The sequence below is a fragment of the Physella acuta genome, unplaced genomic scaffold, assembly GCF_028476545.2.
Source record: "Physella acuta isolate Inbredline_101_S28 unplaced genomic scaffold, ASM2847654v3 ptg000904l, whole genome shotgun sequence".
In the NCBI taxonomy this organism is placed as follows: Eukaryota; Metazoa; Mollusca; class Gastropoda; family Physidae; genus Physella; species Physella acuta.
In genome coordinates, this window is record NW_026732421.1 from 350,607 (window position 1) to 368,194 (window position 17,588).

Consider the following 17,588-nt stretch of genomic DNA (forward strand, 5'->3'; position numbering starts at 1 on the left):
TTAAACATTACCATTTGGAATATATAACCATGTGATAATACAAATGAATAAAGCTTTGTTTTCTGAATGTTTTCTCTTATCAGATCTGGTGGGAAATATGGTTTTGTAGATCGTGTTATGGACGGTATCTATGTCCATGTCAACTCCGTGGTGGTCAAGCTACACTCACACAAGTTCCAAGCTTCCCTGCAGGTTGGTTGGTCAACACAGTTTGGTATACATAGCTGTATTCATGCTTGACCCCTGAGTTAAAACATATATGTATCAAATATCTTGACCATGACACTAACCATTGATTTTGTTTGGAATAGCCAGGTTAGGAAAAAAGAAAAATGAAACAATTTCAAAGAAATAGATTACAAATCAATAACTAGCCATAACTCTTTTTTTACCTGGCAAACTGCCAGTATTCTAAATATAACAGTTGTAGTGATGTTTTTAATCTTCATCTTGTGTTTTAATCAAATGTCATGGAAATCTTTAGTCTCATTTATACCTTTGTAATGGACTTTAAAATAATGAGCTATTTTAACACATTTCAAAGTGTATTCAAATAAATGTCAAGTGTTTACATTTTTTTACCCAAATACTTATTACTTAAATAATTAACAACAAAATAAATACAAACTTTTTTTTACTAACCTGATTAAAATTTCATGTATTTTAATGCAATTTATAACACATTTTCATTGGTTATTGTTTCTTTTTAATACAGCTGTTTTATTTTAAAACAAGACAGTTATGTAAACAAGTTTTTTTGACTTCTTTTTTTTCTCTTCTAAAAACTTAACATTGTCTAGCTGTCAAGGGTGAAAGTTCAGTCCATGTCACCAACCTGGGTTGTACCAACTGACCTGAGGTCAACCCGGATAAGGGATGCAGCCAGGGGGGAGGTGCTGCTCTTTAAGGAAATTGAGTGGCAGACCACGCGGATAGAGGCCACAGCTGTTAGTGCTGAGGAGGAGGACTTCCTCACCCCTCTCAGGCTCATTGCCAACCAAGCCAAGATTAGGATTGTTGTCAAGAAAAGGTTGATAGGTAGGACTCAAGATAATGTTGTTTTTGGTAAAATTGCCAGTGTTTATTGGCAAGAAAAGGTTGATAGGTACAATTGAAGACAATATTGTTTTGGGAAAGTTGCCAGTGTTTATTGGCAAGAAAAGGTTGATAGGTACAATTGAAGACAATGTTGTTTGTGGTAAAGTTGGCAGTGTTTATTGGCAAGAAAAGGTTGATAGGTACAATTGAAGACGATGTTGTTTGTGGTAATGTTGGCAGTTTTTATTGGCTAGAAAAGGTTGATAGGTACATTTGAAGACAATGTTGTTTGTGGTAAAGTTGGCAGTGTTTATTGGCTTGAAAAGGTTGATAGGTACAATTGAAGACAACATTGTTTGTGGTAAAGTTTCTATATGTTGACCTAATGTGAAGCAGTCAAGTTTTTGTTGTTACCTACTTCGGTCTTCTCCTATGGCAGGAATAAATGTCTACTTGTTTTATTTACTTACTTAATATACATCTTATAATTAATTTTTTTATTTGAGTAGCTTTGTTAGGGTCAAGGTTAGCCCATAGCTAGGACTAGAACTAGGGTAAAATCCAGTGCCAAGGTTAGGGTCATTGAATATATCCTGCCAATGTTTTAGTAATTAACCAAAAGTAATAGAATGTATTTACACTGCTGCTTGAAATAGCATATTTTCTATTTTTAGCATTGAAGCTTATCTGTTTAACAGCACTTGGTGGTTTGACCTTTGATGCTAATCTCTGCCCTCTTGTTGGGAAGTGTTAATTGGCTAGATGCACTGGTCAGTGGCTAGAGGCCAGGTTATTAACATGCTTATCACTGATTATGTTTAATGATGTTTAGTCTATTGCTGGACGAAAGGGACTTAAGTCTGGGGTTTGTTGGTTCTTTTTATATCTTAGGTCTCCCCAGTGCTCTGGTCTTGTCTTTCAATACAACTCAGCATGTTGTCTGTAACTGTAGGCTGTGCATGCTAAAATTAAAATAAAGATCCCTTCCAAACCTGATGGTCTTTGGAGCAAGTGAAGTACAGTTCACCTGTTTCTGTGACCTCAGCATATAGTGTGGTCAGCACTATGTCTATCTGCCTTTACTTTCCCTAACATGAGTTAGGTACCAGTGAGAGCTGGGTGAACTCAGGGATGGTGTTATGACTTGAACCTGGATTCAAACTCGAGACTTATGGGTTACCAGTCTAGATGGGGCATGTTACTGAAATCATATTTCACCTTAAAACCCATATTTTTCAGCTGTTGTAAGGCTGTGTATGCAAATCCATTCCCTATTTTATTTTTATTTGAGGCGATTCCTGCTGCTGAGACTCATCCTTCTCTAAGGATAATTACCTCAAATGTGCAATTAGTACAAATATTTCAATAGTTTACTGTCCACTGACAAAAATCTGGATTTTGTACAAAGTGATCAAAAGTTTAAGTTAAAACTAATGCAGGTTATCGTCGGGCAGTTATTCAAACAGTTAGATTTAGATTTTACATTATCCAAGCATTTAAATGATTTCAGATTAAAGGAGAGCACTTGTGACCCACATTTGTTAAGATTAATCAAACTGTAATGTCTTTTGGTACATTAATTTCAATCACCACAATTTACATAATGAGTTAAAAGAGGAAATGCATTGCGCTGAATAAATTCAATGTGAACCAAAAGCTTGTATTTTCTGTGTGTTTTGGATCATTATGCCCTGCCTTCCCTACACAAATTCAAGAGAGTGCTTTCCCTTTTATTTAACCAAACTCATCTGGGAGTGTATTCAAAACATTACACTGATTTCAGCCATCAGCTTTGAGAGTAGTTCTTGTACAGGAGAAGTCTAGACACTTAAGCCATTGATCTCTGTACAATGTATGTGTTCAGTAACATGTTCAATCAATATTGGTAGTTTTCCTGAATGTCATGTTAAGTAGATTGTCTTACATGAGCTAAGATGATAATGGCAGTGTAATGATAGTCTGTAAAAACCAACCTTTGTAAAACACATCTTTTCCCTGGGTGCTTGATAAGTTATTATCTTGTTATAGGAAACAATCATTGGAAATTTTTTCTATTTTCCTAGCTGTTTGTTGATATTTTGTGGTGTATGTAGATTTTGTATTCTTGTAAGTTGTATCTTGTCTGTGTTATGTTATAGCTTTCTGTAACAAAGCTTGTTAAAGTATTGTACAACAAAGCTTGTGTTATAGTATTGTAAAACAAAGCTTGTGTTACAGTATTGTGTAACAAAGCTTGTGTTGCAGCATTCTGTAACAAAGTGTATTCATTGTGTCTAATTTATTGATTTAACATTGAGTTATCTGTAGTGGGGTGCTGGTGGCTCCATGGAATGAAACAATACCAGTAGTTGAGTGGATCCCCTCAGGGCCACACTTTCTGGTCTCTCTATTGTTGTTGTCTCAGAGTAAAACTGTCTGATGTTGACACATAGTTAACCAAGATTTCTACACCACACAAGTGGTTCCCAAATGTATTCAGACCTCCACTACACATACACATGGACCAGCTCTCTGTATCAATTTAAAATGTTCAGTACCTTAACTAAGTACCAACAGTGTAGTCAGTATTTGGAATACATTGGTGAATATGTCAGCTATGTAGCAACAGGAGACTGTTTATTAAAAAATAAAACATGGACAGCTTGGACTATCTGAGAAAAATATATTGGCTGTTTCATAGTGACTTGGACAGTGGTATTGACCTCAGTAACACTACACTTGTTCTGTAATTTATAAGCAGCTCGACAATCTGAATTATTACAAAACTTTGCTTTTATCCTTATATTTTTCTAAAGTTAACTCTTTCTTGTATTTTACTGTTCTTCTAAATTCATACATTTAGAATGACTTTTCTACTGTATCATCTAAGAGATTTTCAATCAAAATTTCTTGTAAATCAATTATTTTCAGATTCAACAATAATTTCATCCAGACTGACCTTCCTGTTAGATGACTTACTTTGGGTGTTGACTATTACTCAGCTGAAAGCTGCTATCCTTTATGCAAACTCCTTAGAAGAAGTGATAGAACGATCAGCCCAGCAGAGCAAAAGGTTGGCAGCTGAAAAGTTAAAGGTTGGAATTTGTCTTGTCCTGCCTCTGGTTTTATATTACATGAAATATACCTGCAAGTTGCATGTGCAGAATAAGTAGAGCTTGATACAGGTTGAGGGTTAAACTTGAAACAGCAGAAATGTATGTCTAGTAATAAACATATTCATCTTTTTCCTGTTTGTGCTCAAGACACATATGGCTGATTAAGTAGAGCTCATCTGTTTCAATGACCTCGGCATACAAGGAGATATTGTGGTCAGCACTATGCCCAACCACCTTTACTTCCCCTAAAATGAGTTATTTACCCATCAGAGTTTGGTGCACTCCACTGATTTGAACCCAGCTTTGAACTTGAGACTTTTTCGTTAGCAGTCTAACTCTCTACAAATAAAAATATTAGTAGCTTACAGAGATTGAAAAGTTATACAGTCATTTTGAAAAATCAATTTGCCTTTTCAAAAAGCAAGCAGACCTATCATTCTAGTCCAGCCTTTAAATAGTTTTTTCAAAGCTTTAAACACCATTCAATTATGGGAGGACTTTCATTATTGGCATATTAGACATATTTTCTCATTTTTTACATGTAATCTTAGGATATACTAGTTATATTTTTTTCCTCCATTTTCAAAAATGATTCAGCAAGTACATTAAATACCTTTTAGAACCTGACAGTACCTGGGTCAGATGAAGTAGAGTTTGCCTGTTTTTGGTGACCACAGCATTTGTATGGGTAGTGTGTTGAGTGCTATGCTAAGCTATAAAACAAATTGTTCAACATAGGTGACATTTTGTTTGATAAAACATTTCCCTTGAATCCAGAAACAAGGGCACATGCCAGAAAGTGGCTATAAAACAAATTGTTCAACACAAGTGACATTTTAATTGATAAAACATTTTAATTGAATCCAGAAACAAGGGCACATGCCAGAAAGTGGCTATAAAATAAATTGTTCAACACAAGTGACATTTTAATTGATAAAACATTTTAATTGAATCCAGAAACAAGGGCACATGCCAGAAAGTGGCTATAAAATAAATTGTTCAACACAAGTGACATTTTAATTGATAAAACATTTCCCTTGTATCCAGAAACAAGGGCACATGCCAGAAAGTGGCTATAAAACAAATTGTTCAACATAAGTGACATTTTGTTTGATAAAACATTTCCCCTGAATCCAGAAACAAGGGCACATGCCAGAAAGTGGCAGCTTTCATCAACAGCAGCAGCGGTCAACACCGGACAGACAGGAATCAACATCAGCCAAACTGTTCTCACGTTTTGATGTGTACAGCACCTCATATCATCTAATCACCAGTCGCTTTGATCTACACCTGTGTGATGACAGTAGTCCAGGTACCACCACATTAACTCGTTCATAGCTTTCTTGCATTTAGTATAGGGGAGAAAGGTATGTGGGTTGTTTTATATGTGGATTTTATAAAAAAAATTCTGGATGTTATGACATTTTTGCCAGCATTGACTAAATTATTGTCTGAAATAACTTTAGGTACTTTTCATAGTTATAGTCACTTATACAGTTAACTAAAAGAATAACTTTACTTTACGAGTGACTTGTTTATACTTCGTTTAAGTCAGTGGGTTTAGAACACCATTCAAATGTGACCAGGCGTGTCCCTCAGCGCTACTTCATAACTGCTGTTTGTCTGTTGCATTCACTTGTTTGTTTCTGTTTCCTTCAACAATGTTTTTTTTTGTTATTTACTTTAGCTTTGTTTTTGTCTGTTCCTTTCTGTTTTCTTCTTTTTATTAGAGCTTTGTATTAGTCTGTTGAGGGACGGAGTGGCCTAGGGGTAAAGAGCTGGACTGCTAACCCGTAAGTCTCGAGTTTGAATCCGGGTTCAAGTCAGTAGACCGCCCCTGAGTCCACCCAGCTCTGATGGGTACCTAACTCACATTAAGGAAAGTAAAGGCGTCTGGGCATAGTGTTGACCACACTATCTCTTCATATGCTGAGGTCACAGAAACAAGTGAACTCTACTTCACTTGCCCCATACACCGTTAGGTTTGAAAAGGGAACTTTACTTTTACTTTACTATTAGTCTATTCCCTTCAGCATGTTGTTTTTTTTTGGGTTTACTTTAGCTTTGTTTTTGTCCTTTCCTTTGATTTTTCTCTTTACTTTGACTTTGTGTTTTTGTCTCTCCACCACCAGCTTATTTTTTTTTTACTTGAGCTTTGTATTTGTCAATTCCCTTCAGCAATGATTTTTTTGTTACCTTTGATTTGTTTTTGTCTTTTCCCTTCAGCCAAAGAGGAAACCAGGCACTGGAAGATCAATGGAGGCTCCATGCAGATAACATTCAACAAACTGTCCATAGACTTTTACCCCTTCCACCCAGCAGGTTAGTGTTGTCTCCCTTATCTTGATGGGTGTGTGCCATTGTTTCATGTTCCCCAACCCTGCTCTCAAGTCTGTCAGAAGGTTAACAAGATATTGTGTGTGAGACAAACAGCTCTATTTACCAGCTTCAGGGATTTGAGTTGAAATGATTGGAGGGTTTTCTGTTAAAATTATTTTTTTAACCTGATTTTGCATTTTAAAACTTCTAAATTAACATTGAAGCATAAACTAGATTCTAAATATTATCATACGAATCTTGCGCAAACTGATCTAACAGTGATTTTTAAAAAAAGTTGTTGCAGTTTATCTGCATCATCATTTTTAGAATAATTTACTGATAAAAGTAAAAATTAGCCTTTGTATTAGCAATGCAATAAAAAAGTGTTTATGTAAGAAAGGCAACTCTGAATGTGTCACTTACTGTATTACTATTCTTTCCCCTTTACAGAGATAAATGATTTGGAAAGTAAGAATCTTTTTGAAAATCTAGAATTGGCTACTCAGCATTATGTTCTAATGTTTCTTGTATTTCTTTTTATTAACTATATTTATCTTTATTATCTCAATTATTTTTTCACAGTTTATCCATTTTTTATATAAGTTATTTAAATAGGTATATTTATTTAAAGTATTGCAGTTTGCAGTTATTTTTTTTTAACCACAGTATAGCATAGCATCTTGTTTTAGAGCATTATTACTTTAATTCAAGTTTTCACGTCTATATTACATTAGCTATTGTCTTCATAGCTGAGCTGATAATCTGAAATAGTAGCCAGTCTTTTGGTTGTAGCTAGATAGTACTAGAACAGTCTAGTTGCACAACATTTAAGTTAGTCATTCTTGGTATTGAACGGTATTGTCTGTTGTATTAACAATATTAGCTCTCCTTTGACTGCCTGAGGTGTCTGTATACTTAGACTATATTTATAGAAATGTAAATTGTTGAACATGTGTTCTGAAAATATAGTATGAGTAAACTAATAGTATTGTAACATTTTAAATAAACATGTATGCTGAAAATAATATGTGGGGTTTAAAACAGTGCTTTATGTAGGAAACTTCTTAATGGGTGTTAAAATATATATATATATATAAATTTAGAATAATATATAGATCTATAAATAATATAACACATAATGTTGAAAATATAGAATTTATTAACTAGGCAAATAAGAAACTAAAATAAAAACAGTAATAAAAATGGATTACATTTAAACTAATGTGGCTTCAAGGTTAGTAGCCTAAAGTGTCATTCATAATCATATCATAATATTAAAAAGACATGAAGTTCATTTCATAATGTCATTTTAAGTTTGTATTCTATGTACTTGTCTCAAATGTATGTCAGTCTTATACGTACTGTTAATCTCATGACCTACTCTACAGAGATAGACCTTATAATGACTCGTGGTGAGTGGATCTTAGCCTGACCATTATAAAATCACACATGTGTATGGTTTTTTGCTTGAACTAAGTCTCCTAGAGATACCCCAATCATAGGAAACCACCAGGACACATTTTCTATGCCGTATTCAATGTTTTGCTATAGTTGATCATGTATGTGCCACTAGGTATATAGCCCACTATTTCAATAGGAAGCCTGGATGTAACTTTGTTGTAGGGTTAGGAAATAAAGCTCAGTGCTATGAACATTGTTGAAGTTCTCAACCAAATGGTTTTGTGTCATGCCTAACAAACATAAAAAGCATTTTAAGAAATAACATGAAAAAATAAGTTAACACCCATATGTACAAGAGTTAAATAGGAGCTTACTAATCAACAATTTCATACCTCCTACTACAATATTTAAAATTCATATCTCCTACTTTGATAGTTAATAATAACTTATTAATAAATAAACATTTTTATACTTCCTACAATGAGTGTTATTGTGTCAGTTTGTTTGTTCCCACTAAATTATAAACTAATAATAAATTAAGACATCATGCAAACTTTCAAATTTCAAAAATGTCGAACAATTAAACTAGCTGTATCATTTTTTAGTCATGCTGCTCATTAAATAATCATAAACATAAACTTGTATGGGTTCTAATTTTTGAGAGAATGAAAGAAATATTGATGGTATTCCCCACCTAACCCAATAGCAATCCAGTATTGTGATTTTAAGATGGTTAGCTACTCCAGTTGTTTACCTTACCATTTTATACCCAACATGGTGGCAGTCTTTCATCTCCATGTGACTTGCTTGGTTTAGTAGATCCTCGCAGCCAGATCAAATCTTTTTTTCAAAAAAAAGCAAATTTTAAAAGACATGTTTGCCTGTTAAGCTGGACTGTTTGATTGCCTTAGATAGTATTATGAGATGCTATGTTGTAAATGGGCTTTTTTTTTCTCTTCATTGTGCTGTACTATGTTGATATGAATTATTGCATTTTTGAACATTTATTGCTATTCATTTTCATTAATTGCATGAAAACAAAAATTTTTATCCATCAAATTTTTTAGAAGTCCATTAATATTTAGAGTGTACAGGTAGTCATACTGAAATTCATCTTATGAATTGTTCTATGTTCTGCATCTGACATGTAAAATAAGCTCTTTAATTATAAACTCTGGTATGTAGCCTTCTTACTTATAAAGACTTAAGTAAGTATCAATCATCTTTAAATTTTATAATTAGCTAATTAGCCATAATGGGAAATAAAATTTTCTGTGGTTCTCTTCAGTAAAAATAATTTATTTACTGCTAGCTAGTTGTGTACATCAAATCTTTGCTTAATATACACTGCCTAGGATGGAGTCACTTTTTGAAAAATGCCTTGTGATTTTGTCTGCAAAAATTTTATCATATCATTCACAGAAGTTAATTTCTTTTTTTATATTGAAGGTATAACTTTAACTATTTACATTAATTCATTGGAAGTTGTGGAAAAAAGAAATGCATGTGGGATTAAAATGTAATTTTTTGAAAAAAAAAAGCTAAGTCAAGTTTTTATGAAATGTAAATTATTAATATGATTGCAACATACTTTTTGACAAACTTGACATTAAATTGATCCAGCTAAACAAAGTATTTATTTCTACAAAATCTACTTATTTAGTCTGTGTCAGAGATGATGTGGTTAACTGTGACAAACTTGAATATTTTAGATTTCTTTTCATTATCTCCCTTTAATTTTTCTTATTATCTAACATTTTATTCTTAACCACTGTAGCCAGTATTAATATTTCACCCCATTTTAACATTATTTTTTTTTGTGATTCATAAATTTGTGACATAATAGTTTTGTTTAATAATATCATTATGCATGCTCACTTTAAATATGAAGCTTTAACACAGTTTGATAAACTCTGATTGAAATCAATTTTGTAAAAAACTATGCTTTAATAAAATTGTTTATTTAATCATTTTATTAATAAAAATTTTTTTTTACATTTCTAAAGGTGGAGAAAGAAAACAATGGCATCGCTACTCCGACAACTCAGGGTCCAGGAACCACTGGGTGAACAAGCTATTTGCAGAGTTCAGGGAGGATGCTGTCAAACTGAGAAAAATTGTAGAGTCATCTCCCATGCATACATCCACATCAGCACCATCTCTGCAAGCCACACAGCCATCCCCTTCCACATCACCCAGCACAGCTAATAAGAAAACCTTGTCACCATCTAGTAGTCAGTCAGTCAACTCTAGCCCAGGTGGGTCTCTTAATACTTTTTCTCCCTTCTCTATGAATTTTATATAACTTATTACATATGTACAATTTCTAATGTATATTACATCTCAGTTTTCTTTTTATTGGAGAATAAACCATCCATTGCATTATTGTTTTAATTTCTTGTAAATCAATAGTTGTTACGGATAGTACATCCATATTTATTTTATAAAAACTATGGATATCCTCACTTATTTACTTATTAACACTTAATTTATCATTTGATAAGTTGCCACAAAAGCAGATGAATTTTATCAGTCCTATGAATTGCCTGATCCCTAAAGGCATTTGACTTCATATTAAATGCTTTTTTTCTTCTGTGGTTTAATGTAAATAAGTATTGCTCAGTACTGAATGAATTTAAATTTATTTCTTTAGTCCACACAAATCAAACCTTAAAAAATGGCTCAAGGTCTGCGCAAGCCTCTCCGTCACATCAAGCCCCAGCTTCTAGATCTACTCGCCTGTTAGAGAGTTGTTTTGTTGTTAAAGTAAGCAGCTCTGTTTTTTTACATAATCATAGACATTATTTGATCTACAAAACTAGGGCAAACCTGTACATGAAGATAATTGTTCTGTCTACACAAGAAAATATTTAACACTGTATTTCAAAGTGCAGCGTTGTTTAGCTGGTTTAAGTGTTTGCATTGATTTTCTTTGTTACCATCAACTTCTGGGAGCATTGGTATCTATTTTTAAGGTTGTTTTTCTGTTTTTTTGAGCTTTCTATCCATTATTATTATATATCCTTGTGTACATATTTTTACAGATATATGTTTAGAAAGTTTTAAAAAATTACTTTAGTTAGTTGATATAACTAGTATCAATGTCCAGCTGTTATTATCAATACTCTATGTATAGTAGTTAGTCTAAAAGGAATCTTCCATTCACATTAAAATGTGTCTTTATGAAATAAATCTGTTACTTATGCAGGGGTGCCACTTTTCCGGGATATCCCGGATTTCCGGATTCGAGAATCATATTTTTTTCCCTTTCCGGATTCGCAAGATTTGAGTTTGAAAATTTCCGGGTTTGCAGTTTAAAATTTTTTTTAGATCGTTTTAAGCTTGAAAATTTTGGCATTGTAAAAATCGTTTTTATCGTCAACACTCCCGCTAATGGCCTTTTCCGAAAAAAAAATGAATAGTAAATGACGTCAGCAACAATCTCACGCGTGCGCCAAGGACCAACTACTAATCGGCTGTATCAGATGGGTGAGACTGTAGAAGGAACTTTTTGAAGTCATTCGTGGTGTGGCTATTTATGACGATATGGGTTGGGGTTAAACTCGCATTATTTACGTGATGTCATCAATGGGATACCGCTAGGCTGTGTAATAAAAACAACTAAATTCTACCATTACTAGCATCGCCGATCGTCTTTAAAAAAAAAAACAACCGAAAGATTTTGCTCCGATCAAAAACAAAATTGTGTATTTGGTATTACCAAAAGAAAAGAAAAAAACTATTTGGAGGACTATTTTATGTATGAAATAGAACTGTGCTGTTTTCACTCAACTTTACCGTCACTTTTTACCATCTCTTACCCGCTTCTTCAAGGTCGCGCTGACCTTAAGACCTACGTCACGAGGACACGCAAGCACAGTCTGAGTCGTGTCTCTCGGTCAAGGCAGCTCTACAAGTACAAGCGCTGTTTAATTTTAACGTGTTTATTTTTAACTAGGCATGCTGCCCAGCTTCGCTTAGGCTTTCGAAAACATTGAGAATTTGAATGCTTAATTAATTCGCCCGAAGGTCGGTCTACGACCTCAAGAGTTATGAAGAGGTTCCTCCGTGGACATTTTTTTTCGATTTATAGCTCATATAAGGTACCGGTCAGTCGAGGTCAGTTTTGACCCCCACATCGTAGACTTTTCGGCCAACCGGCCCCCGTGTTCTGTCGCACCAAGGCAAGATCATGCCAAATTTGAAGCGCCTGCGGCGCCGGGAAGTGCCCTATCGGACACCCGACAATCTAGATCTAGATTCCTAAAAGAATTTTTTTTTTAAGTTTAGCCCGAGAAAATAAAAAAAAAATACATTAACCAAGTTGACTTGCTGTGTCTCGAACCCGCACCACCTGCGTGGTTTAATGTACACTAACATCTCCGCTATTTAGGCACCCTATAAAATACGGAGAATGAAACACGTATTTTAAAATCTTAACTTACGCGAATATGCCTATTCTTTCAAATTAATTTTTTATCCCAAATTAGCCAGTTCCAAACAAAGATTTTGTATAAAATAAATAAGTCTTGAAATAGTTTAGTCCTAATATAGAAATTTATTTTTGGAATTGATTTTAGAGAAGTTAGAGTCTAAATCTAGATCTTAGCGTCTACGTCTAGATCTAGTTATTGCGTAGATTTAGATTTAGTCTAGATCTAGAATCTCTAGATCTAGAATCCAAATACATAAAATAAATTTTATGAGTTTAGGCCGGAAAAATTGTATTGTATACATTTCATAGTGTACGTAGATCTAAATCAAATTTGAATGAAATAGTTCATTTCTTTTCATTCTTAACACGGCAGATGACGTCATTAGTTAATGTATAAGCAATAGTGACGTCACAGTTTTATGCGTTCTTTTTCACATATATTAATGCTTTTCCGGTTGCATAAATAATACTGTTTCTCTACATTCGAATACGCCTTAAATTTTTATTTTTCTTCTTTAAGTAAAATTGTGGTTATACATTTAAAACATCTAACATATTATTTTCAACAAAAGTCCGTAAAAAATTCTCGATATATCGCTGCCGTTTCTGACGTGATGTCCGGCGAAAATTTTTTGCGGACAGAGAAAGAGAGAGAGAGAGAGAGATGTGCGCACATTGGGCTTTTATAAATTAGGATAAGGGCCCACTTCTAGATTCAAGAAAAAAAAATCTGCATCGTTTTATATCATTAAACAAAATATGTAGGCCTGCTATAATTTAGTTACACGATCTAGCAGGGTCTACATCAAATTGTTTTTTTTTTTACTTTGGTAAAACGTCATTGAAATGTTTAAAAAATCTTGAAGTACCGTGTCTGAGAAAATAGCCGCTATCACTGCCCCCTCTGAACCGCTTGTAAAAAAAAAATCCGCTTTTCACTTAGTCGGGCGGCTACATCTCTGACATGAGTATTACTAGCGTAGAAAATTATTTTTAAAATTAACTTAATTCTGTTATTCCGCGACATGAACTTAAAACTTCCACGATATTTCTTCACGTCATCGTGTATATAAAAGGTGGGGGCATTGGGGTCGTTCATAAATGACGTCACACTCGTAGGGGGAGGGGGGTCCGTAATTTTGTCAGGAGGGGGAGGGGTTCAGATGGTGTGACATCACACTTTTGCATTATCCAAAAGCTATGTTAGAAATCGAATTTTAGCCGTTATTTCGCGGTCAAGAATATTGTTTCAATAAAGTGTAATAGGAATTGATTAAAATACTATATGTTGACAGAGGTCAGACAAGATTTTTGGAAAAATATCGTATTTTAAGAAAAATTCAACTGCAATTTTTAGGGGGGGGGGGGTAGGCTGAGGCGTGACGTCATTTTAGAGGGTGGGGTCTGGCTTTTTGTGACGATATGTGACCGAGGGGAGGTGGGAGGTAAAAATCGTCAAAAAAGCGTGACATCATTTATGGATGACCTCATTAGTGTTGATTGGGAAAACAGGGTTTAAGGTTTTTGTTGTGGCTGTTAATAATTAAAGCCTTGAATAGCTACAGTAAGTCAACCCTGTATTTTAATACAGTGACAATCTTATTAGGGGTCTGCATATAGTGGGCTTATTATTCAACAACAAGACGTAGAGGTTAGCAAAATATTTGTTACTTAACAGTTGGCTGACTGACACTTTAACTCAAGCTAGGAAGTTCTAAAAAATTAAATAGTTATGTTATAAAAGCTGTCTGGGGGGGGGGGGGGGGAGTTCTACAATAGCACATTATGGGGTAGGCCTAGTGATGGGACTAACGTTGTAAGCTAATTTTGTTGTAAGCACAATCCTTTAAAGATTATTTTTTATTTGAAGCTTGTTACAAAGAAAATAAATCCATTTTAAAGGAATGTAAATTGAACATAATATGAATCAAATGTCTCAAAAATAATGAAATAATAGTCCATTTTATTTTGAAATTCCGCGCGGAATTAAGTTTCAGGGTTTCAAAAATTTCAAATTTTAGTTTCAGGATTGGTAAAATTTTGGGATTCATTTTCAGGATTCACTTAAAAAATGAGTGGCACCCCTGCTTATGCTTCAAAATTAAGAAAAATTTCAACCTAATAAATTTTGTCTTGTGGGTTATTAATAAGACTGCATACATTAAAATCCAGCTATTTTTATTAATTCTTTAAGTATGAATCTACTATTCAGAAATAATCTAAAATATTTATGACAATGAACCCAGTTCTGCAGAATGTAGAAATGACTGTGTTCATTGTATTGTATTGTGCAACTATTTTACTAAGTATAAATAACTACCCAAACACTAAGTCTATAAACTAATGATGACAATGAATGTACTCCTGCAGGTGTTTGATATGACTGTGTACATGGTGTCTATGCCAGGTGTTAAGAGGACAGGACCAAATAAACTTTTATGTTCAGACCGACGCCATTTACATTTACCACCAGAGATGGCAGTGCTACACATGGAGTTTACAGACTACTTTTTTCCTGATGGTCTAGAATACCCAGGTAAGGTTTATATAAACCTCTCTTCTTGATTAACTTAACCTTGTTAACTGTTAAGTTGACGTTTGTTTTGCAATTTTTCATTGGTTAAGTTGAATCTTTTATGTTGTCGAACCCTGGTATCTCAAGCATGAAAGGGGGCCAAATTTGTAACTTATTATCAGTTATGTTGATCTAATTACAGTTTGCAAACCAAAGATTTTAAGTTTTGTACTAGTAAATGTGACCAAACATGACTTGATGTGTCGGCTATTACCAGTCCTGTTTCTATTGCATTATGCTCATTATATTCATGCAAAAAGCATAAATATATAAGCAATAGTATGTGAATGAGTGAGATTTTAGAAAAAATTAGTTTCTAGCTATTATGATTAATATTTTATCCAACTTTCGGTTTGGGATGTCGCATTAGAATTTTCACATCATAATTATTTTTTTAGATTTGTGATTAAGTTGTACATTAACACTTTTTTCATCATGATTAGGGTTGTATTTTCTTTATATTATGTACTGGTAAATCTCTACTACTAATAGATGCTGCACATAGGGCCTATACATGTAACAGAAGCATTATTGGTAGCAAACATGTAGGTCATTGTATACTAAATTTTATAATATGCTGCAGCTTGATCAAACTAATCAAGGTTTTGATGTTGTATTTTAATAAAACTTCCATAAACACTTGCATAAACATTCTCATTTTTCAACACACTTCATCTACGTAAAGAAATTTGTAGTATACATTAATATATTGCCAACATATTGTTTTCGGCTATCTTGATGATTGGTTATCTCATCACTTACTTACTTACCCTTATGCAGTCGACATAACCTGGTTCGACTGTATATGGTTACTTGTGTTATAAATATGTACTCACGTCCAGTTAAGTTGACACAGTTACAGTTCTTTGATTAGGTTTAGACTATAAAATTGTCAATACAAGTCATCTGCTTCATACAAAAACAAGAGAAAACTTTTTGTTTTCTATCTCAACCTTTATTAATAATTTTACAAGAAAGTGATAAACAGTGGGCATAACATTTTTAGAGTGTTGCAAAACATCATTCAATTCTAGTTAACTTTAATAAATTAACAAAGACTTTTTTATAATAGCTTAACAGCAAACAATTTAACATGTTTACTTTCAAGTGAGTGGTAGATAGAGTGCTCAGTTACACATAGGAAATCCTGGAGTTTGGTTCTCTGACAAGTCTGTAATGTGTCCCTGAGTCCACCCAGCTCTAATGGGTACCAGACATAAGTTACTGTTACTTTCATCATAAACAATACCAATTATACCTAATTAGAAATTTTTTGATTTAACAAGAAAAATTTTAAAAATTCATTGCAGACTTGTGTTAAGGAGTATCATTTATGGCCAAAATAATTCTGTATAACTGAATTTCAATTGATCAGCAATCTCAAATTTATTTTGATTAATAATTGAGGTTGACGAATAATCTAAAAACAACAACAAAGCAATGAAAATAAGTACTTCAATTCTGCTACATTCATTACTATCCAATACATTTTTATAGCAACAATTAATTATTATCTTAAAGCAGTTTCAATCCAAATAAAATATTTTTCTTTACTGCCTGTCTTTAGAACACAAATGTCTATTCATCCAGCTATAGGTGCACTGGTTTGTTTGAAATTTACATCCAGCTTTCTGTACACTGGTTTGTCTCACTGACATCACATCCAGCTCTAGGTGCACTATAGCACCCTGTGTGCTACAGTGTTGGAGATGTTGCACTGGTTTGTCTGCATCACATCCAACTATAGGTGCACTATAGCACCCTGTGTGCTACAGTGTTGGAGATGTTGCACTGGTTTGTCTGCATCACATCCAACTATAGGTGCACTATAGCACCGTGTGTGCTACAGTATTGGAGATGGTGCACTGGTTTGTCTGTCTGACATCACATCCAGCTATAGGTGCACTATAGCACCGTGTCTGCTACAGTGTTGGAGATAGTGCACTGGTTTGTCTGTCTGACATCACATCCAGCTATAGGTGCACTATAGCACCGTGTGTGCTACTGTGTTGGAGATGGTGCACTGGTTTGTCTGTCTTCCACCATTCCCAGCCTCTGGAGACTTCCTGTTGCTATCTTGTCTCTGCCTACACAACAGCAGGCCCTTCCACAAGGCTTTGATTTTGGTGTTCATCAGGGCATAAATAAGTGGGTTGGTGGCAGTGTGGGACCAGGACACATAGATCACAGCTGTGTAGATGATCTGGGGAATTCTGCTCCCACAGGGGTCGATCACATTTGTAAGTAGGTAAGGGAGGTAAGTCAAGCAGTAGTTGAAAAGAATAGCAGTGATCATTTTCACCAGTTGAGCATTACGGGCTTGACCTCTGAACCTCGCGGCAGCCTCATGCAGAGAAGAGGATGTTTTGCGTCGAGATTTGGTGTGCACGTAGAATATTGCGGAGTAGCAATAAATTGTGACGACAGATATGATGGCTATAAAAGTCATGCTTAGAACTGATTGGAAGCTATTCTCTCCCCTGGTGTTGGTGATAGAACAGTAACCCCTCCTTGGGTCATATTCAAATTTGTCCCAGAGTCTAGAAAGGGGAATAATATAAATTGCAAGGGCAATAACCCATGGTAATACCAGAAGTGAGATTAATATTCCTGCTTTGTTGCGGTCTAAAGTGATTTGGTGGACAATGACCAAATACTGGCTGATGTTGATGTCCATCAGGATCAAACACTCTGTTGTTATGGCAACGTACATGGTGTAAGCAAA

General features: G+C 34.3%; 1 protein-coding gene across 3 annotated transcripts in view; it reads left to right on the forward strand.

The window, feature by feature from the left end:
* The window catches only part of LOC131953077 (bridge-like lipid transfer protein family member 3B), a 71,787-nt gene that overhangs the window by 34,809 nt on the left and 19,390 nt on the right, over positions 1-17,588 (forward strand). Inside the window, exons 5-14 of one of the 3 annotated variants that reach the window (XM_059316105.1) lie at positions 84-192; positions 801-1,038; positions 3,949-4,112; positions 5,271-5,445; positions 6,360-6,455; positions 6,903-6,920; positions 7,841-7,864; positions 9,860-10,111; positions 10,507-10,619; positions 14,659-14,824. In XM_059316105.1, coding sequence (XP_059172088.1) covers positions 84-192; positions 801-1,038; positions 3,949-4,112; positions 5,271-5,445; positions 6,360-6,455; positions 6,903-6,920; positions 7,841-7,864; positions 9,860-10,111; positions 10,507-10,619; positions 14,659-14,824 — 1,355 coding nt within the window. The remainder of the gene's footprint in view (positions 1-83; positions 193-800; positions 1,039-3,948; positions 4,113-5,270; positions 5,446-6,359; positions 6,456-6,902; positions 6,921-7,840; positions 7,865-9,859; positions 10,112-10,506; positions 10,620-14,658; positions 14,825-17,588) is intronic. The other 2 variants (XM_059316106.1, XM_059316107.1) reach the window with 2 other exon arrangements.